Below are 22,207 nucleotides of genomic sequence, written 5' to 3'. Positions count from 1 at the left end.
GTGAGCTTTTGTCGCGTGTAGAGCCCCTCTCTTCTCACTCTTACCAAAGGGTAATGAATTCAGGTTCTGGTCTCGCTGGGTAGAGGGGCGATGTAACTTGATGTAAATTGGCATAACTCTGATAAAGGCAATAGAACTATGCTGACACCAGCAGAGGATCTGGCCGATTGCTGGACAAAGACATCAATATGTTTTAACCTCTGGAGTATGGACTTTAGACCTCTGGGGCTAGATGATCCTGGAATCCTTTTCTGGTGAGTTTCAGGGATTCCAAGGCATGCTCATGCTGGAAGGAGAATAGGAAAAAATGGTGGTGGTCTCACAAAGTGAGACTTGGCCAATGCCAACTGGGTGAAACCACCTGGAGAAAAGATTTTGGAGGACGTATGAGGATCACTGGATATTCTTCTTCACACAGCTTTAGGAACTAGGGGCTGAATCTGAGTTCATGCTACTGTATATCAGGAGTAACTCCATTGATTTCAGTGGCGTTACACTGGCAAAAGTATATAGTGTCAGTTCAAGTGAGATCAGAATCACGACCCTGATCTTTTCTTTTCTTGTGTTGGTAAAAAGTTTTTTGTTCTCCAGTTTCTAAGCAGCTGTCAGGCACTCCTGGTATGCAGGAAGGGGGGAGGAAAGCAGGCTATAGGCAGGAAGAATTTTCAGACTAATGTCCTATGCCATTTCAACTATATAATGCCTATTGTTGTGTTTGCGTTAAAGAATTTTTTTTGGGGGGGGGAGGGGGGTGCGGGGAGAGGATGCCAAAGATCCCAGGATCAGGAATTGTATATGCAACATTTTCCTTGTTGGGTCATCCCTTGTTTCTATACTGAGAGAGATTTTGGCCAGATCTTGAGCTGCAGTCGGGGCAGTGTGGGTGAGAGTGCATGGGGATAGTCTTAAACCATCTTTGTCCCTCTGGATCCTGGGCTGATCTGCGCTAGGCCTATTCCTCTAATTCTCCCCCACAGTGCAACTTAGAGCATTTCTCTAAGGCCTGAAGCCTCCTCTAACTTCTTCTAGCTGTTCTAGGCCTGTTCCAGCAGCCGGGGTGTAGTCGGGCATAAGGATACCCCAACAACATACCTTTCCCATAGCCATGTCCCCTGCCTCCACTACAGAGGAGAGTTAGCAGCTTTACCTCGCCAAAGAAACCCACGGGCAGAGCAGCACAAGGCAGCTGAGGATCCAGATTCTGGCCTCTGCTCCAGCCCCTTTATGCTACTGGAGCAGCTGAGGATTCTGGAATAACCAGCTGGCTATGGTAGGGAGGAGCACAAAGGTGTGCCATGAGTGTGGACAGAGCATGTTTTGCTTCAGTGAGCTCTGGCCATGGTAATGGCCCAGGGGGAAGGGAGCTTAGAATAGTGGAATTTGAAATAGAGACTGCTCTGGGGTTGAACTAGCCCTTAGCAGCCCCTGAGGCCGGGGGAAAGCCCTTCCTCCGGCTGCATTGAATGGCTCTCTCTGATGCAGGTGAAGATCTGGCCCTTTGACTTGAGGGGAGGCCATTTTACTCTGAGGGCAAAGGGCCTGCTTTTCTATTTCACATTGGCTTCACGCTGGTCTGATTCCATGGACCTTAAAGAGTGACTCTTGACTCTCACTGATGTGACTGAGAGCAGGACCAGGCCTAAAGGATCTCATTTTAGTGCTTCCCTTCTAGTCCCTCCCTCTCACCCTTCAGCAAAGATAATTTGATTGGTATGCTGCTGCTGACCATATCTGTGCCCCTTACATCTGTCCAATCTCTTTGCTGGCAAAGGATGGCTGGATTTGGGTCCCACTAGAACCAACCAGCACCAGTCCTGAGTCTGTAGGGAGCCACTCCAGAAATGATCACATGGAGGTGGCACCAGCAGGGGTTGAGGAAATGATCTAGATAACTACATGTAGCTTCCCTGTGGAGTACTGTATTATGCTGGTATAAGGCAGCTCTCTTCTGGAGACTTCTCAAGGTGTATTTGGAATGGCTGTTCACCATAACATGGTCAGGTTAAAAGGTGGCTACTCCTGATCACCTCTTTGTGCCAGTGTCTGGAGTGAATCCTTTCTTTAATCCAGCTGCTCTTGTTTCATGCATTTAATGGGATATCTGAGGACAAAAACACTCACATGGCACTGGTTGCCAGAACAAAGGTGAGTTTATAAACTGGAGGAATAAAACCCTCTTCAAATGAGACGTATGGAGTGGGATCTTCCCTAGCATCTGAAGGCTGTGGAAAACTCTGAGCAGCAGCCAGCTCCAAAATGGAACCAGAGGAAGGTTCTTTGGAGCGCAGAACTGAGGAACTCTGCATTGGTATTAGCTGAAGGAACAAATGCTGGGGGCATTCACTAGTTTTTTGGCATACTGATTGGGCTTTGCCTTTTTTACAGGCGTGGTCAGGGCACTGGGAGTCAGGCCTCTTCCTGGCTCTGTTACTGACTTGGTGCGTGACCTGGGGCAAATGACATAAGCTTTCTGTGCCTCATCCACCAGTAAGGAAAATGGGTATTATAACACCTACCTTGCAGGGGCATTGTGGGAGTGAATGTTTTTGTTCTGAGCCCCTAGGGTGGAAGGTGTAAGAAGACTTATAACAATATTTGCTTTACAACCTTTGTTCAGAGCTGCCTTGACACAGTGCATATCAGATACTTAACCAATGGGCAGCCTTCCGTAGAACGATTCCCAATCAGCTTTAAAACCCACTTCTCAGGAAACTATTTTCATCATGTGGTGCTTGGGATTTACTGCAATGGCCGGTATGGCTCACTGGGCATGAGCAGAAGATCAGATCTGATGGACAAACCTTTGACCTATCGAACCCTGACTGATCTTGTCTTTGAATTTGAAGATTCCTATAAAAAGTATTTACATTCAGTCAAAAAAGTAAAAATTGGATTATATGTCCCGCACGAGCCACACAGCTTTCAGCCCATTGAGTGGAAGCAGCTGGTCCTCAATGTAGCAAAGATGATGCGGACGGACATAAGGAAGGAGCTGGAGAAATATGCCAGGGATATGAGAATGAAGGTAGGTGCATGATTTCTATAATGCCTTGGGAGTCTGGGTCTGATCTCATTCACACTGGAGTAAATTGGGAGTAATTCTGTTGATGTTAATGGAGTTACACCGGAGTAAAACCAGTGTGAGATTAGAATCAGATCTGGTATCCATCTACTCTGTCCCTCTGTGTGTTTCTCCTGAACTGTGTGTTGCATGTTCTGTAACTTTTTATTTGTAGGATCTCTCCCTCCTCACCTGACATTTGTGGCCCAGAACTTCTCCTAGTTATAAAGGGTGAATATCCAGTCTGCTGTTAGCAAATAGCTTGCTGAGTCTTGAGCTTGGAAGAAAGTCACTGAGCAGAGCTAGTGACTCTCTGGTGTCTGGGGAGTCATGTGCATGCTCCAGTTGCTGGCTTGGGTTATCTGCTGCACCAACTTCCTGCTTTGGACAGCAAAGAGGTGGTCCCAGGCTGTCAGGGAACCAGTTATGGTTCCCTGATTCACTGCCCAGCCCTATTGTATGTTACAGCAGCCCCGAGGCAGCTGTAACATGCACCTGCTGAGAGTGGTCTCCAAGGGACCATCTGCCAGCTGGGTATAACCAAGGGCAGCATACTCTGGCTGTGCCCCTTCTTCTGCAGTAGGAGTTGTGGGGAGGGAAGTGTAGGAACCAGCTATGCCAGCTCTTCCCCCACTGAGGACTCCTCAGAAGAGGAATTAGGATTATATCCCAACCTCTTTGTGCTGCCAAAGTCATAACTGCCTTCTAGCCTGTTCTCACCTGTCGAGGGAGTGAGCCCTGTTGTGTGTTGGGGGCGGGGTGGGGAATTTCTCTGTGGAAGGGACATGGTGAGGGCTTTGTGGCAAGCAGTTCTGTTATTTCCTCTGCGTCGCTGGGTTAAAGTATCACCTCATGTGCCTAACTAGGCCAACAGGGTTTTAGTTTGCAATGGCCTCCTGTGGCACAGAAAAGTCTGCCAAGAGGTGCACTGTTTTCTGTATCCAATTAGAAACCTGAAATTAAGTCTGCAGAGGAGTTGTATGTAAAATACTATAGCTGTCTCCAGGGTCTCACGAACATGTGCTGTCTCATGTGAACAAATTCACCTCTGCAGAGGACTGGAACTGGCTTACCCCTTCATTACATCTGGTTTGGAAGTTCTGCTAGGGTCCCGCCTTTCACTGATGGCAGCAGGATTGGCTCTCTGGTTTAGAATCAGCAACAGATTAATTTTTCTTCGTTATTGTTTAATCCTTAGACCGCTGGCACTTCCCCGTTGGAGAGTCAGATTGAAAAGCTTAGAGGACACTTGCAGACAAAGGTCTGCGGTTGCCAAAGAGTTGAGAATATGACTCCCTTTCTGGTTGGAGTTCCTGAATATGCTTCAGTGGCAGCTGGGGGTGAAGAACAGGTATCGGTTGCGGTGAAACTGGATTTGATGTCTTTCCAGCCACCTGTCGGCAGTTAGGGTAAAGCAGGTGCACTCACGAAGTGCAGGGCTGCTTCCCTTTTCCGAGAGGTATGTGGCATCATTTGTAAGTTACTTCACACACCACTCCTGACTTTTTGTCTCCCTCCTCCTCCTCCTCCAAAGAATGAATCATTTGTGTGGGTAGAGAGAGTGCTTCGTACATGTGACCTGGTGTTACAGAGCCTGTCTCTACCATTTCAGTTTGCTCACAGGCACTGTGAGGCACTCACAGGTTAGCACAATGGAAAATGGGTGGTAAATCTGCCTAAACAGAGACTTCCTAGCGCTGCTGCTACAGCCCCGCTCTCCTGCCACTGTCAAGGTACACGTGTGGAGGATGGGATGTGGGTCTGAAGTGACTATCCTCATCCTGGCTTCTGTCCACGAGCACTTTCCTCACCCAGATCATTCACCTCAAGTCAATGCCAGTGAGCTGTGCAGAGCACAGTTATGAATCCAAGAAGGCAGTGGAAGGGGAGGCCCTGCTTCCTGAGAGCAAGTCTGATAGCATTTGGCTGGTCTGCAGGGCAGTCAGACAGTGGAACCGATTCATGCTGGGGGAGTTTGGCCTATTGTTAGTGTCTGAGATTGTCTGTCTTATTTTGAGATCTTACAGCTTAACTTGTGTTATTGGTCAAAAACTGTGGGAGTCGGCAGTGCAGGCTCAGGTAAGCATCTGTGCTGTCCCACAGCAACACTGCAAAGTTCTACATTGGAGCCCAGCCCCATTCTAGCTGATGGGACTGTCAGGGCAGCTTATTTGCATTAGGCCTTTTAAACCTCAGAGGATATTGTAAGATACTGAATGTTGGTTTTTAACTGCTAATCAAGGGCCAGAACCTGCTTGCTTTACTTCCACGAGGAGTCCCACTGAAACCAGTGCTGACTGCACAGTGGAGTCACTGGGGCTCCTTGCAAGAGTAAGGACCAGCAGGATTCATCCCCTAAATGTAAAGTCTTCAGACGTGCCTGCATGACAGAAGGGGAGAAAGCGAGAATTGGAGCAAGACCCGTGTGAGAAAGCACATTCCTTGTTCAGTGTGGAATGTGTCTCACTCCATGCATGTCTTTGTCTTAATAATAAGCTCTTATATAGCAGTTCTCATTCATAGCTCTGTTTTACAAAGGAGGCAAGCACCATCATCCCCATTTTGTAGAGCTCACTGTTGTTCATCCACACTTTCCTATGAAGCTCCTTTATTTAACAAAGGGGTGTGGGGGGGAATGTAACAATTAGGCCAAGGCAATGTTTGTGGAATTTTTAACTTGAGTGAATATAGTGCTTAGGCAAGCAAGGGGCTAACAGTGCAGGTCTTGGCGATATATAGTATTTGCAGGTGTCACAAAAGCTCGCATGTACAGCTTTGCCAGTGGACCCCGCATCCCAACCTGCAGCACCCTGCTCTTCCACCCTCTGGTGGCTTATGCTGTGCACAAATAAAAGTCCAAATACACTAGGGAAATGATCTCTTGTTGACAGTGGGTTTTCTCAGACAGCTGAGAACAGTGTAGTTGGGGCCCCACTGTTTTCCTTCCGGACAGAATGTGGAGTCTAGTGAGCACTAGCAGGTTTCCCTGTGATGGTGGAGAAAAGATTTGTCCCCATCAACTCCAATTAACAGGTTTGTTGACAATAGGTCATTTGCCTAGTGTCCATCAGACCCAAATGCAGGAAGAAACACCAGATGGATTTCCATGCAGGACCAAAGAACTAGGGAGCCATATTCTTCTCTGTTCCACAGATGTAAATCTGGAGGAACTCACTGACTATTCTGGATCTACACTGATGTAACTGAGAACAGAATTCAGAGTGGTAGCTGTGTTAATCTGTATCAGCAAAAAGAAGCAGTACTTGTGGCACCTTGGAGACTAGCAAATTTATTTGGGCATAAGCTTTCGTGGGCTAAAACCCACTTCATCAGATGCATGGAGTGGAAAATACAGTAGGAAGATATATATATATATATATATATATATATATATATATATGTACACAGAGAACGTGAAAAGATGGGGGTTGCCACTGTAATTGATTTGTCTTGTTAGAGTTGGTAAGGCAACCCCCCCATCTTTTCTTGCTCTCTGTATATATATATCTTCCTACTGTATTTTCCACTCCATGCATCTGATGAAGTGGGTTTTAGCCCACAAAAGCTTACGTCCAAATATATTTGTTAGTCTCTAAAGTGCCACAAGTACTCCACGTTCTTTTTGAGAACAGAATGTTTCCCAGGGTCTCCAGATGTGGAAAACAAGTGTACGGTGACCCTGCACTTCTATAACACACATTAAATCTTTCTCTGTTCATGTTCAAATATGGGGTGAGATGAACTTCTGCATTTTGAGTCAGTCCCACTGTGATCACTCACTCTGCCATGGGGATGAATGGAGCATAATTTACATTGTTCCGTCAAAAAGGAGTTACGGGCCAGACACTCAGCTGGTGTAACCTGTCACAGTAGAACCACTAGGATTTATGCCAGCTGAGGAACTGGTCCACTATTTTTTGTCTAATCCTTAAAAGATGGCTATTCCTCATGGTTTTTTTAGATAGAGAATAATGGATCTTATACTTCTCCCTATCGCACTGGGGTAAATCAGAAGTTACTCCACTGAAGTTGGTAGAAGTGGTATAAAACTGAGCTAAGTGAGACAAAAATCAGGCCCAGTGATAGCCTTTGAGACTCAAGTTTTGTATTTGTCCATAGAACAGTTCCATGCTGCTGCCACAATGTGCTTTACTGTGAGTTGAGGGTAACCGCCCCTAAGGGTACAGGGTAGTTCGTTTGCCCTCCCATGGTCTCTCTGCTGAGACTGCTGACTAGAAGGCCAGTTGTGGTGATGGTTTTTGTGACGTCAGCGTATCTGGAAACTGGATTGAGGCCACCAACTAATTTCACAATGGGGCACTGATAACAGCTTTCAGTCGCTTCCAGCCTGGGCAGGATTCACATAAACCTCAAGAGACTACAGGCTCTGTGTCCCATTTCTGATCTCCAGTATTATCACGGGGTCTTTCTTTTTTTTAAATGTTGAACAGGCGTCTTTATTCAGTGCCTCTCTTCCCCTCCTCCTTCCAGATTCTGAAACCCTCAAGTGCCCACTCTCCAATCAAAGAGAGATCACGAGGCAAGTCACTGTCCCCTCGGCGAAGGCAAGTCAGCCCTCAGAGACGGGTGTGCAGAAGAGACAAATCGTGAGTATTTCTGCTTTGCTACCGCTCATGTGTTCTCTTTGAGCTGATGCCCCATTCGTTGATGGATCAGAAACTCAGCGTAAGAACACAGTAAAGCTAAACTATGGATTTGGAGGGATATTGGGATTCATCCGCCATAGCAGTTTGCCTATTTGTGTATGCTTCAGATATTCTGGTTAACTCCATGGCTCGAGCTGTCAGTGCTAATAGCACGGTGGTATTGTGCATGCTCTTTACGCGGTCTCTTAATAACAGAGCTGCTGGAGGGACAGAAAGCACTTTCCCTTCCCATATACTCCTGGAGGGATATTTGTATCATGGGCTTTATACTGCTAGAAGCTAGTGGAGATTCTCACAGAGTTCGAGTGGTAAGGGTCTGTGCTTTTGGAGTCAGAGGATGTGAGTTCTAGCCATGTTGCGGTTGGAGTGAAGTTCTGAAAGGCCATGCTGTGCAGCAGAATGACACCTATGAAGTACCTGTGTGGCCACAAATTAGTCACTATTTATGATGAGCACTTTTAAAGTAAGTTTCCAGTGGGACTGTTGGTCTAATTCTTTGTTAGTAGCTAAGGAAGAAGTTAGACTGACTTTCTAAATCTATATTAATGCAGGTAGCAGCTGATGATTTAACAGCAGGTTTACATTTTACATGTAAATTCATATTCTATCTGCATCATTATATTTTGGGCTGATCAGCAGAGGCTCCAGTCCTCATTTGGTGTCTGGATAATTATAGTAGTTTAAAGGCCCTGCCACTCCAGGCACTTTCCCTTCCCATATACTCCTTGAGGGATATTTTCATCTTTGGGTTTCTAACACTGCTACCGCAGTTGTTCGAATGGCACAGATGTTCATTCTGGAGAGGAGTGTCAATGTCGCTGGCTTTACAAAGACGCCTCAGGCTTTCTGAGAGCGAACTGCTGAGCAAGCGTCAGCTGCACAGCAACCCTGCTCTATTCTTATTGCTTAATTTATTTAATATGAAAGGACAAGCGAAATAAAAGTAGTCTGGCTTTGACCCACTGGAGTCAGGTGGTGACTCCATGGTCTGCAGTGTCTGCATTTCCATGCGAAACACACACACCTGCCCAGGACCCTTCTCTTGCATGGTGTTCGTTGTGCTGCATCTCTAATGGTATTACATATAGTGATAGTAAAATAAAGCCTTGGACTATATAATGATGACTTGTAACTAGACAGCAGATCTGATTAGAGCAGGAAACTGAGAATTGAGACTCCTTGCGTGAGATTCTCATTCCTGCTCCGGCCCCTCTACACTAGTGGCATAAAGAAGGGGCTCTGAAGTTCTGCATCCAGCTACGGGGAGGATTCCCCCAGCACCAGAACTGAAAAAGACAGCTGTAAGACTGCCTTCTGAGACCCTCCCCCCAGGGGGCATGCAGCAGGAGGCAGTGTATTGGGGACTGGGCTGCAGCATGTAGTGCTATAGAGACTCCAGGCAGTGCTGTGGTCCCCCAGGGCAGACCGGACTTAGGGCATGGCTACACAGGAAACTTCAAAGCGCTGTTATGGGAGTGTGAGTGTGGTCGTCCGCGAGTGCTGGGAGAGAGCTCTCTCAGCGCTCCTGGTAATCCACCTCCACGACGGGATTAGCGCCGAGCGCTGGGAACATGGCTCCCAACGCTCGGAACCTGTTTACGCTAGTGCTTTAAAGCGCTCGGACTTGCTGCGCTCAGGGGAGTGATTTTTCACACCCCTGAGCCAGCAAGTTAGAGCGCTATAAAATGTAAGTGTAGCCAAGCCCTGAGAGTATGTCTTCACTAGCAACGTTAAAGCACTGACGTGGCAGTGCTTTAACATAGCTGTGTAGTCGCGGCACTATAGAAGTCTCCCAGCGCTATAAAAAAAGCACCTCCACGAGGGGAGTAGCTCCCACCTCCACGAGGGGAGTAGCTCCCAGCGCTGATGTACTGTCTACACTGGCACTTTACAGTGCTGAAAGTTGCAGTGCTCAGCGGGGTGTTTTTTTCACACCCCTTAGAAAGAAAGTTGCAGCGCTGTACAGTGCCAGTGTAGACAAGGCCTTGGCCTTAGACAGGTTCCATGGGAGAAAGAGGAGAAGAAAAGTCACCAAAGTTGCCAACTGTGATTAGGTTTGGAGTGTCTTTATTTACGTAGTAACTTTGGATGTTTAGCCTATTGACCTGAAGTCTGCCAGTAGCCTGCAGCTGCCATACCACGAAGGAGGAATGTCAGGACTGCCATTCAGCCTGGAATGTGGATTAACTGGACATACTATATGAGGAAAAGCTCAAGAGCTGTCTGTGTGCACGTGGTGGCCTTCCAAAATCTCTGTGCAGTCCAACTGGGCCTTTCCACAAGGACCAAGCTGCGAGGGTTGCTCATGAACAGAGGCACCTTTCCACCATCACAGAGAATTTCAAAAATGTTAAACGTGGATGCCTAAATCTGTATTCAAGCACCTAACTAAGAGTCCTGCTTTTCAGAGGTGCACAGTACTCGCTGCTGCTCATTGACTCTTAGGGGAGTTGCAGCCGCTCCGTTGGAAAGCAGGCCTTAGTAAAGGTGTCTGGATAGGGATGGACATGCCTGGTTTAGGTAAAGGTTGAAGAAGCTGGTGTTAAGTGATGCTCCTTCCCATCATTATACAGTCTGTTTACACTAGAATGTGGTTCACTGTAGTCACCAGGAGCCAGATTTTCAAAGCTGTTTAGGTGCCTAAGGATGCAGATAGGCACCTAGTGGAATTTTCTAAAGCAGCTCCACTGCTATCCTACTGGTGCCTATCTCTGTCTTTAGGCACCTAAATACTTCAGTATCTGGCCCATGGAGACCGACTTGTCTCTCATTTACACTGGGGTAAATCAGGAGTAACTAAGCCAGTGGAGTTACATTGATGTAGAACTGATGTGAGTGAGCAGAATCCAGGCCTTGTTTTAAAACCACACTAACCCCTGGGACACTGACTGGCAGTTATGGCAGCTTGGGCACTGGCCACATTCCTCTTTTCAGCCAAGCCATAGTGGAACTGCCCTGCAGGTAGCCTCTTGGTGGGAGACCATCCCTTCCAATTCCAGGAGCCCCTGGCTTTCTGAGCCTGCTCCTCTCTGTGGCCAAACAACTCTTGGTTCCTGCCTATTGTAACGGGAGCTATCAGATTTGGGACAGGAGGGAAGCGAAGGGGCAAAGAGGTGAGTTTAGTGCCACTTAGTAAGTGACTTGGGAGGACTGATGGAGAGTATGCTGGTCCCGTAGAGTTAAGAGGTTTCCAAAGGTTAGTTAATGCAGGGAAGGAAATACATAAAGGAAGCTTGTGCACTCCCCCCTCTTTTGGCTGGGAAGAAGCTAGCTGTTTTGAGATGCCCTCAGATTTATTCCGCTGGCAAAAAGATGTTTAGGCACCTGTGCTCCTAACCAAACAATGAACAGCTTGAACGTGGATATGGGCGTTGTGCATCTTATCTTTTTATGAATCTCTTATTTGCATGCTCTAATTATAGCCAATTACAGAGTAGAGAGGCCCTTCATGCCGCACAATACCCATGCTAGGCTGAGCTACATTATTAGCTGGCAGAGACTGAATAAGATCCTGGCATTCACTGGAGAGGGTTCACCTGCTGATGGCAAGCTGTTATTACAGACTGCTCTTTGTCGACAATAAAATTATATAGGCCCCTCCTGGGAAGACTCAGCGCACTGAAGCTGAAATGTTTTCACTACAGCATTTTCCTGAGCTCAAGAGCTGATGTGTGAATCCTTCCGTTTCTAGGTGGATTATATACATCCCAGGGGCAATGTAGCCTCACGATTGAATAGATGTGGGGTTTGGGGAAGGGGTGTCAGAGGAGCCAGACCTGTGGGGTTGCTGCCCTCTCTGCAGGGATGGGGATGCTCTGCCCTGCATGCGGCTGGGTGGCTGCTCCCGGTCCTGTCTCTCCGAGCTCTGGCTCCACCGCCGGTGGGAGTAGTACCCCAGACCCTGCTCCTACCTCTGGCTCTTGGCCTGCTGGGTTCCTCGGGCCCAATGAAATGAATCCAGTGGCAGCACCAGTGGGATCTGGGCCCTGCTGGGGTAGGTGTGAAACCTGAGTAGTGCTGTGACCCCATGTGCCAGCTCGCAACATCATTTGGTCAAATTTGGCCCAGCAGCCATTCTCTCGTGACAGAAGCGTGTCTGGGCCAAACCTAAGTGGCCCTTTGCAGTGCACATTCATTAATCCTGACTTTTGTGGGTTAAATTGCACCCATGGGTCCCTCTAGAGCTGCCCCTTATCTACCCCAACCTTTCACCTGCATGCTAGTGCTAAATAAGCCCATATTGTGTGTGCAATGTTGCGATTGCACCAGTGGAGGGAGTGTTCTGAAATGTTGGCTCCTATTACATTGTTAGGTTCAGGCCTTTCACAACGATGGGGTACCTCCAGCCCAGTGTAAACACATCCAAATAGAATAGCTTCAGTTCCTTCTATTGTTCATTACAGTTTAATGAGTTTTGTATTTTCCTATAAGACCAGAATGCTAATCCAGGCTTTCAGAAGATAAATTTGAGTTAATTCTGTGCATTCACTATAGTTACAAGTGAAATACAATAAGGATAGATTAATCCATGAACTTCTAATTAGACAACCCAGCTGGATGGAGCCATGCGGAAGAATCTCCCCCGTTACTTAGTTTTGCACTGAAAACCTCTCAAATAAGAGAGTTATTTCAGATTAATTTTTAGTTTTATTTAAATTAGAGCTTAATCCTGCAGACACTTACTACTGGATTTACAGCTACAGTGGATGCTGAGCACCATGCCAGGCACTGTTTGCAGGATCAGGTCTTTGTCGTCAGATTCGCATCTCATTTTCACTGGCGTAAATCTAGAGTGGCTCCACTGAAATCAATGGAGTTATACCAGTGTAATACTGATATAAGGAGAGAATCAGGCCCATATTCAGTTTAAAGCCACACGGCGGTACATATTATTTAATTATACATTTAAATAAAAAGCTATATGTTATTTTTATCCTTCTGGAAAATTTTACAAGAATAAAGCCAAAACAAAAACAAAAAAAAACAAAAAAACCCCTCTAAATTGCAGAGTGTTGCCTTAGCAAAGAATGGTCCCTTGTTTGGTTCTGTTCTTTCTTCTAAACCCAAAGCAGAGGGGCTGGTAATTCTGATTCATCTTTATGAAACTGGAAAGCAATGTTTCATTTTTAATCTGGGGAAGAGTTAGGGCCTGGATGTAATGCAAGAGTCAGCACCAATAGCTGTGCTGCAAATGTCAGCTAATATTACATGAAATTTTAATAAATGCATGTTGTGTGAGTGTAATAATGTGCATCTCTAGTGAGACTGACTTTGATTAGACATTGACAGGAAAACTGTAGTGGTTTTAGTGCTGCTCTGGAAGCCTAGAGGTTGATATACTTCATTAGGATGTACAAGGAGACTTTGAAGCAGTATTTAAAAATACCTGAGGATGTTTCACAATCAGTATGAACTGAGGAGCTGGTTAGTGCCTGAGGCTGCCATTTTAGTCCCAATTCCAACAGGAAATGCAGCCTGCTGGACATGATAGGCCAGGAAGATCAGAGCTGCTCATAGAGTATTTATATAGCACAGTTACAAGGCCTGACTGTATCCCCATAATCCACATGGAAGGGACCCTCGGTGCCAGTCACTCCACCACCATGGGAAATGAAAGGAGGCTCTGATGCCTCCATGTCAGTGTTCCCCTGCCTTTTCCCCCAAGCCTCATGTATGTTGCAGGTACTGGGATTCACAAACAGGAGGGCTGGTGGGACTAGGCACGTTGGTAAAATGTGGGCAGACCCAAGGGAATCATCCCACCCACACTAGACTTGCGGAGGAAAATGAATACAACTCCAGGCCTTACTGAACCAACTGCTGGGATTCCCCCTTTAAGGCTGAGGAAGCAGAGCCAGGGTGTTGGCCTTCGTGGACATGGAGCTGATCTCCCACTGATTATCTGGTGTCTGCACAGGCTCTGGGAGATGGAGCTATGGCCCTATCCTCTCTGAAACCTCAACAAAAACCTTGCAGAGATCTTCTCAGGCTTAATCCCCTCTAACAGGTGATTGGGCCCATAGTTAAGACACTTTCCTTTCTGCAAAGTGTTTAAAAGCTAAATAAGAAATAGGACAGGACACAGGGTAACAATTCAGAAGAGGCTGAAACTATTTATAGTGCTAGTTGTAGAAACAGATTAGTGAATAAACAGTTTGAGTTCAATTTGTGAATAGTCAAAGGAGCACTAGTTACTCAAAACAAGGTTCCTATATCTCAAAAGCTATGTGAATTCATAGTAGAAATGTGTTATTTTCTGCCCTCACCTTCACTGGTGCAACTGACTGACTCAAAGAGCAGAAACTATGCATCTCAAATGAACAGCTAATATAGTCAAAAGTGAACTGCTCCAGTTACAACTCAATTGGAAAGGTATTTGTCCAAACTGTGCAGCAGAGACAGAGTTACAGGAAAAAGGACTGGTTAGTAAATGAGATGCCAACCAATAAAGCCCCCCAAATTTTTGATCCAATTAATGAGAGCAGGTTAAATAGTATTCACCAGAAAAAAGAAGATGCCTGAATAGGTTGACTTTTAACTTGAGAGCCTCTCTCTTTTTCACTTTTTCTAAATAAATCCTGTATTTTTCTGAGATTATTTTTGCTGTTTAATGTTTATCTATGTAATGTTTAAATCCTTGCAAAGGAGTGGGGAACCCACAGGATTTACCTTTTAAGGATTTACACACTGTTCCCCAAGTCTCTGCATGCAGCTCTGATCTTCCTGCCATCACAATGTCAAGATGATAACATGGCATAATTAGTTCATTCAACAAAAAAAAGTTTAGTCCTGTTTTTACATTAGATTAAGTGACAAGAGACTTTGTTCCATTAGTTTCTTTTGTTGAAATGGTGTTTTCAATTGCACAATCTCCGTGTCAAAGAAATGCTGACCACCTCTTCCCTCTTTGACTGCAGGCCTGCCGTGATGGACAAGAAAGTGGGTGATCTCACTACATTGAATGAAGTGGGCTATCAACTACGCATCTAACAAAGCCATAGACCAGATGGAGGGCTTCCATGGTGCTTCACCCGCCCATTACCCTACGCTCCGTTGGAAGGAAGGGGGGTAAAAAAGAAAAGAAAAGAAACCAGGCCTATTTATTAAGAACTTGTGGATTTTATTTCAAGTTTCACTTAGAAAATAGAAATTCTAGAATGATGATGGCAGTATTATCTTTTTTTAAGTCCATTAAGTGGCATCAATGAAAAACTAAATTATCTTCACCAGGCTTTCTTCCCCCCGTCAAATAGGAGGGAACTAATGTGGTGGGGTTTTTTTGTTTTTTTGTTTTAATTTAAATAATTGTTTCTAACCTATTTAATTGGCTTTGAATATCGTGCTACACTGGTAGTATTAGAAGAGTGGTGACGAAATCCTATTTCTCGTTAGTGTTAACGTGCTGGGGGCAGTCGGTTTAAACATAGTCAGTATTAATATTTTTATTCAGCAATAAAAATGGCAGTGCAGAGGTGGATGTGACTTTTTAAAGTGTCTATTACCTCAGTATACAACAGATATGCAAAATTGACCATTTTAATTTTATAATCAATTTGTACGGTTTGCCAGCATTTCTGGGAGTACTATAGAACTGCATTAGATGCACCCCACCACTCTTATCATGTGCATGCCTATGAGAGAGTGTAAGGTTTGATTATATGCAAGTGTCTTCTTGAAAGCACTGCTGTCTTATTAGAAATACAGAGAACCCGTTGAGGTTTCTGTTGGGTTTTTTAATAACCGGCCAACAATGAATTTTTAAAATTTCATAATTTTTTAAAACTTTGTCACAAGCTTTTAAACTTTGCAGACTAGACTGTTAAAGCACAAGACCTGGAGATCATTGTTTTGTAGAGACTAGCATTTGCATTGTATTAACAGTCAAACGGTGTGTACAGTCCCAGATTCACGAGGAAATGTCAGAATCAATAGGCTTCCTTGAGAGTTTACTTTTCTATTCATATTTGTGTGTAATTTTGAATCATTTGTCTTTGAAGGTTAAACAGTCTAAGGTGATGATGCCTTTGTGTCTTATATTAAGATCAGACATCACAACTTAGGGAAGGTTCTTGTTTATATGCATTACAGTAACTTACAGTGACCTTTAAAAAGACCCGGCTAAAGAAATTCTTATTAGAATAAGTGTAGCAATAATAGTTGATTTTCAGGATATTTTTTTCAAGAACCAGTTTGTCTATCTCCTCCTTCCTTATAGTGTCCTTTTACTGATGGATTTAACTAGCATTACGGATGTATGGCTGGATTTTCAAACCAGCTCAGCTCCCATTTAGGGACCTAATGGAAGTAGTCAGATTTCTGAAGTGGTCAGATTTTCAAAGTGCTCCGTACCCAGGAGTTCTCATTGAACTCTGGGAGTTAGTGGGTGCTGAGTACTTGAAAGTTTAGCCACTTCATTTAGGTGCATAAGTCGGAGCTGAGCTGTTCTGAAAAAGCTAGCCTGTACACCGGGGTGGGCAAACTTTTTGGCCTGAGGGCCACATCGGGGTTCCGAAACTGTACGGAGGGCCGGGTAGGGAAGGCTGTGCCTCCCCAAACAGCCTGGCCCTTGCCCCCATCCACCCCCTCCCACTTCCCGTCCCCCTTGGAACCCTCCACCCATCCAACCCCCCCTGCTCCCTGTCCCTAACTGCCCCACCCCCTATCCACACCTCCACCCCCTGATAGGCCCCCCAGGACTCCCACGCCTATCCAACCCACCCTGTTCCCCATCCCGACTGCCCCCACCCCCCAGAACCTCTGCCCATCCAACTGCTGCCACGCTGCCCGGCAGGAGCTTGCAGCCCCTTGTGAGAAGTCTCACATTTCTAATAAATATTTAGCTGTTAAGAGAAGTCAGTCCCCAAAGCTGGAGTCTGATTTTCCATGGCCTTACAGCTTGCAGTGTCATTTTTACATGTTCACAGTGTAAGCAGGACTACTCACTTTAAAAGGCGTGAATGAGGGTGCAAGGCCATAGTCATTTTGGTGGGGCAGGGAGGGGTGAATGTGGCCGTTTTGTTATGAAGTACAGTAAATCAACTGCCTTAGTACTTTTAATGTCAGATGGAAAAGTTTCCCCAAGCAAGCTAGTACATAAACACTGAATAATATATTGATCTGTTGTCTGGCCTTTCTTATGCCTGGAGGAAGAGAACATGATTTTTTATAAAAAGAGGGGGAATTTTTGCAATATGCAATGGTGAAATAAGCTACAAAATGACTAGAGAACAAATTAAGGCCCCATTCTGGCAATGAGCCCTGGCAGGTCCTGCTGCAGTTGAACAGGGCTCCAGTGAAATCGGCTGGGTTTGCTGTAGATGTATTTGGAGCTCATTGCAAGATTGGGGTTATGTATCTTTCTGCCCCCCCACCCCCCCAATAGCAAACAAAAAAACTGCTGGTAATTTCTTTTCCTAATTCACATTTCATTTTGGTTTCTCAAAACGATTCCCCTTCTGTCTGAAGAACAGCACTGGTGAGGATGACCTGCATGCATCGGATGAAGTGAGCTGTAGCTCACAAAAGCTTATGCTCAAATAAATTGGTTAGTCTCTAAGGTGCCAGAAGTACTCCTCGTTCTTTTTGTGGATACAGACTAACACGGCTGCTCCTCTGAAACCTGAATTGAGAGGATTTCCTTTTCCCGAGTTATGGAGAGGGTTCCTTGCAGTAAAACATAAGGTTTCTTTACAGCCCACAGCCTTTTTGTTTTGTGTATTTATCAGGTCTGATTTGCTTTAAGATAGGTTTTGAATAGGATAGGGTTGGGGCCAGGGGAGGAGAGGGGAGAGGGTTAGGGTGGAGGTAAAGAATGGGGAAAGATCATGGTTTGTATTAGTGTCAAATTTTAAACCGTTATGATTATCAATAGAATTTCAATTTTAAAACATGTACGGCTCAGTTTTGTGACCTTGTAAGCATAAGCCAGCTCTTAGCTTACACAACAGGTTCCTCATTAATGAAGGGATAAGGAAAATAAGAATTAGTTAAGCAACAGAAGCCTTGATTTTAACTGTAGTTTTGTGCCATTAGATAGATTACACTTGATTTTGAAAAAATCTTTTTTTCTACAGTACCCTGACTATTTTGCATTTCTTCCAACTTGATGATGTGGTTTTACCGGCATCCAGAGTATTTTGGGTTACATGTTTTATCTGAACTTCTAACTTACTACACTGAAGCTTTTCTAAGATATAAAGCTGTGACAAATTATTTTGTACGTTGTTTGTTTTGAAGTACAAGTGAATTTTATTAATTCTCTTTAAATTTGCTCTTGCATTTTTGTCTTACCTTTTAAAACTGTGATTCCAACTGCCTGTTTTTCTAGCTCATTGCAAACTTGTCAATTGATATTCTAGAAGAATACATGTGCATGGTTCCAGGTCTTGCTTTTCTCATCACTTGTATGTTTACGTGCAGCATGGAATTTTAATAAAATGTCTTGGTCTTTTTTTTAATAGCCCATTATGATTTTTGCCATGTGTATTAATGTACAGGTGGTGGTGGTGGTATGAACTAAATGATATAGTCATTGTGGGGAAAGTGTTTTTGAAGCATTCACTCAGTGTAGGCTAGTAACACCAGAATGGAGGAGGGGTTAATGCAAAATTTCAAAAAAATCATAAATCTTTATTAAATCAGCCCATGACTATTTGACACAAAGTAACCTAAGCATTAAGCACTTAATCATATGGTGGGTTCTTGTTTCCCCTAGTGATGGCACCTACCAAGAAACTAAAAGGAGATGGTATCATACCCTTGAAATCTCTCTGTGGAATAATAAACACCACTCACTCAGCATCTTTCATCAGTAACGATTGCTACATCTCCCCCCCAACAGCTGTTGCTTTGCCCTGACAGTAAAGTCTCTGCTCTATCCCCTAAAGCACTGTCCAAAGACAAGGGTTGTCTCTTGACAAGAGAAGGGAGTAATTCAGGTTCTTTACTAATAATATGTGCTGATAAAGCAGAACGGTATTGTTGGTTTAGATTTGGGCAGGAGGGAAATGGGGAATGTCCTTGAGGCAGGCAGGCGTCTTCCTTCAACACCTTGGTTAATTGGCTGTTAAGATGTTAAAAGCCTTCCTTGATACAGCCTGCATGTACGTACTCTAGTTCTAGCAGCACCAAATAGCTATCTATCAGATAAAACTAGGGTAAGCATTTACTTGCTGAAGTGTCTGGCTTGTTCAATTGGTAAACAAACAACATCTTTCAAAACTGTGACCAGATACAGACTAGCACTGTACATAGTTCATTCCATGGCTGGGCTCCCCTATCCTGTAGGGACAGAAGAAAAAAGTACTCTTTCTACCACACCAAGATTATGCTTTGCAGGGCAGGGAGGTGGAATGGAGGAGGAAACTCAATGTTTCAGCATGAACATTTCTCAACTATTTTCTAAGTTTGTCAGGTCTACAATCTCACGTATGAACTAGGAGGTTGGTGTGGGAGCCGGTGCTGACAAGTATGTGCATTGAGTATACCAAAGCCCAGAAATGTTTCTGGGTACAGCTCTTTAAAGCCTTGGCTTGTATCAGCACTGCCTCTTACAAAGCCACAAGTGGAGGGTTCAACAAGAACAGGCCCTTGGGAAGAACTAGAAGCCATTCACTGGCAGAAGAAAATGAGATCTCAGCCTGCCCTTCTTCTATGAAGTCAGGAGTTGGGAGAAAGATATTGTATCATACAGAGGCTCAGCTTGTTATGCAGCAGCCTAATATTGTGTGTAGTGATGTGATGGGTTAGCAATGCATCACAACTCACAGTTAAAATTGTAAGAGCAGCAATGTTGCTCTACAACTAGGCTAGGGCTCCAGTCAGTGATAAGGTAGCTCTAGTTTTTCATGCCTCACTCTCGCTTTCAGCCATCAAAATGCAAGAACTCTCGCACTAGTTGAGCCTGAGCAGTGGCTTAGCACAAGTTGTGCCAGCTCAGTAAGTGTGGGACAGGTGTAAGTTTAACGGTCACCGAAGATAGGTGGTATATAACTTAAATGTCAAATTCTGCCCATCTCACTTAGTTGGGGGAACAGGCTGCATTTGCAACCCCATCATCTTGTATGTTTATTAGGAAGCTCGTGTGTTTATTGTAACATCCGCATTAAAATAATTACAATTTAAATTGATTTAGCTTTATCATATGAATTGTAGATAAATAAAAGCTGACATACCGACAAACCTCCAGCTTCAGTGGAAATCTTTGATTCCCTTTCAGGAGCAAACATTTTTAGTGAAAATGTTTCAGTTGTCTTCATGTAAAGGATATTCAAGGAGCTGTAAAGTACTTAGCACCACTGTTAAACAGTGTGCAGGTCAGAGTCAGCTGTTTGCCAGAAACTCTAGCACTTTTACATGAAGAGTAAGAAAAGGGCCAAGCTCTCACCCTTTCCCGACTTCAATTATATAAAGCTGGAGAATTTCCCAGTGTTCTTTAAACACCACAGCTAAACCATTTTAAAATAGAACAGGTAAATTTATCAAATTCTACCCATAGCCACCTTTAAAAAAAAAAAAACACAGGAAAAACACTCTACCATGAATCAGAGTACAAATGTGTGGAGTTCAAAGCTCGTGTGTTCCAGGTACTGAAGTATACACAAACAGCCTAGTACGTGCTTCTGTGATATTCCATGTACAAGTGGGTATTCACCCACGAAAGCTCATGCTCCAATACGTCTGTTAGTCTATAAGGTGCCACAGGACTCTTTGCCGCTTTCCCAACCTCTACTACTATCCCCAAGCACTATACATTTTCACCGTTTACTGATCTCCCCTAATCTGTCATAGCAGCAAAAGAAAAAAAATGAGTAACAAGCAAGGACAGTGAAAGCTTCCTAAAAATCTGACATTGAACACACCAGGTCAGAGACAATGAACCAGACAGAACAACCAATAAGCATAATGCTAGGCACTCTTTTCCCATGTAGCACATTAGACCCACTTGGTTAAGCAAGAGGCCTTTTCCTCTACACATATGCAGCAGAATAGCTCTGAATTCTGAAACAAAGTGGGAATTACTGTCAATTGATTAACAACTCCAATTTAAGAGCTGCAGTGGTTATGGGAAAGGCAATGGCAGAAGGAGCTGAATGAATGCCTTGGAAGACAACATGGGGTGTTTGCAGGAGAAAGCAGGTATCATCAGGGGTCCTTTTGCTTCTCCAGAGCAGGGGATAGAAGTCCCAGACAGCAGCCATCTCTTTCTCCCACAGTGACAGTGCTTCAACCCTTTCTGCTATCTCCCCTTGCTCCTATACAGATCACCCACATGCAGCACTTGTACAATAGGCTCAGAAGATGGCCCTTTCAGATTTATCTGGCATCTTCACAAAAATAGTTAAGTCATGCAGCCATTTGCCTGGCAGCATAGCTGCATTTACTGGTCCCAGATCTTAGAGGCTTTACCCTAACCCACATAAAATGGGGTACGCCAAGAACTATTTCCTATTTTTAAATAAAGTTTAGTATTAGACAATAGCTAGCATTTGTTTTTCAGCATTAACTGAATGGATGGCTATACAGCCAGACAGAGTAGCTCACTGTGCAGATGGATCCTTAAGTCACAATGTGGTTAGCAAAGATCAGAGGAAAACCATTCAAACTGAACCAAAAATCCAATCACCCCAAAACATTGTCTGATTACAAGTTCAAATCAACTGGACTGTCATTGGCCCCACATTCCTCTGGTGCATGAAATAATGTTTTGCTTAAGTCTCAGAATATAAAGTGACAATCAAGAAGATGGTTATTCTGTAATTAAAATAGTAAAATTAAAGTTAATACAGAAAATGGGACATGGAAGTAGACTGAACAAAGAAATGTTTTTGAATTCAGCTGCTTATTGGAATATAATGATCACGTAGAAGTTTCAGTTTTTCTATCAGCACACTAGTGAGAGCAACTCTATTTAGAAATTATACTTGTTAGTTAAATTATGTATGGATCTGTGTGCAATTGAGTTAAGTCAGAAGAATTCCTGTTTGTCCTCCCCTCATCCAAGAAGTTTGTTAATGTAGTTTAGTACCTTAAGGTTTAATGTGTAAATCCTAGGTGTTTTGCAGGGTATGCTGTGTCATGGTGTATTATGAAACTGAACATGAGGGAATCTTTAAGTGCTGAATATTCTGGAGCTGTAGTAACGTTACAATATTTAAATGATGAATACATGAAAAACAGCCTCATCTATTCTGTAAACACTTCTGAAACATCTGGGAGTGAGACTTTTTGAAAAGTCTGTTTAAAAAAAAAAACTAAAAAACCCCAGTTTCAAACATGAAAGCTCCTTCAGTTCGGCCTGTGTCGTACCGCTTTGTGTTCAGATACCACCACTTGCCTACTTGGTTTCATTTCAGATTCTTTTTAAAGCTTCTGCACATCAGCAAAATTTCTTGTAAGATTAACCATTACACAATCACTTTTTAGAGTACAACTAATTACCATATTGCAAGAATAGGCCCAATCCTGCTGCCCCGGCACT

At 44.2% G+C, this 22,207-nt stretch overlaps 1 protein-coding gene across 1 annotated transcript in view; it reads left to right on the top strand.

Moving 5' to 3' along the window:
* Positions 1-16,392, top strand: part of VASH2 (vasohibin 2) — a 65,583-nt gene extending 49,191 nt beyond the window's left edge. Inside the window, exons 6-8 of the mRNA XM_074947119.1 lie at positions 2,644-3,025; positions 7,553-7,668; positions 14,646-16,392. Coding sequence (XP_074803220.1) covers positions 2,644-3,025; positions 7,553-7,668; positions 14,646-14,718 — 571 coding nt within the window. The 3' untranslated portion in view covers positions 14,719-16,392. The remainder of the gene's footprint in view (positions 1-2,643; positions 3,026-7,552; positions 7,669-14,645) is intronic.
* Positions 16,393-22,207: the final 5,815 nt, after the last annotated feature.

The sequence above is a fragment of the Natator depressus genome, chromosome 3 (genome assembly GCF_965152275.1).
Source record: "Natator depressus isolate rNatDep1 chromosome 3, rNatDep2.hap1, whole genome shotgun sequence".
NCBI classification, from domain to species: domain Eukaryota; kingdom Metazoa; phylum Chordata; order Testudines; family Cheloniidae; genus Natator; species Natator depressus.
The sequence above is the reverse complement of the archived record's forward strand: the minus strand, read 5'-3'. Positions and strand labels throughout refer to the sequence as shown.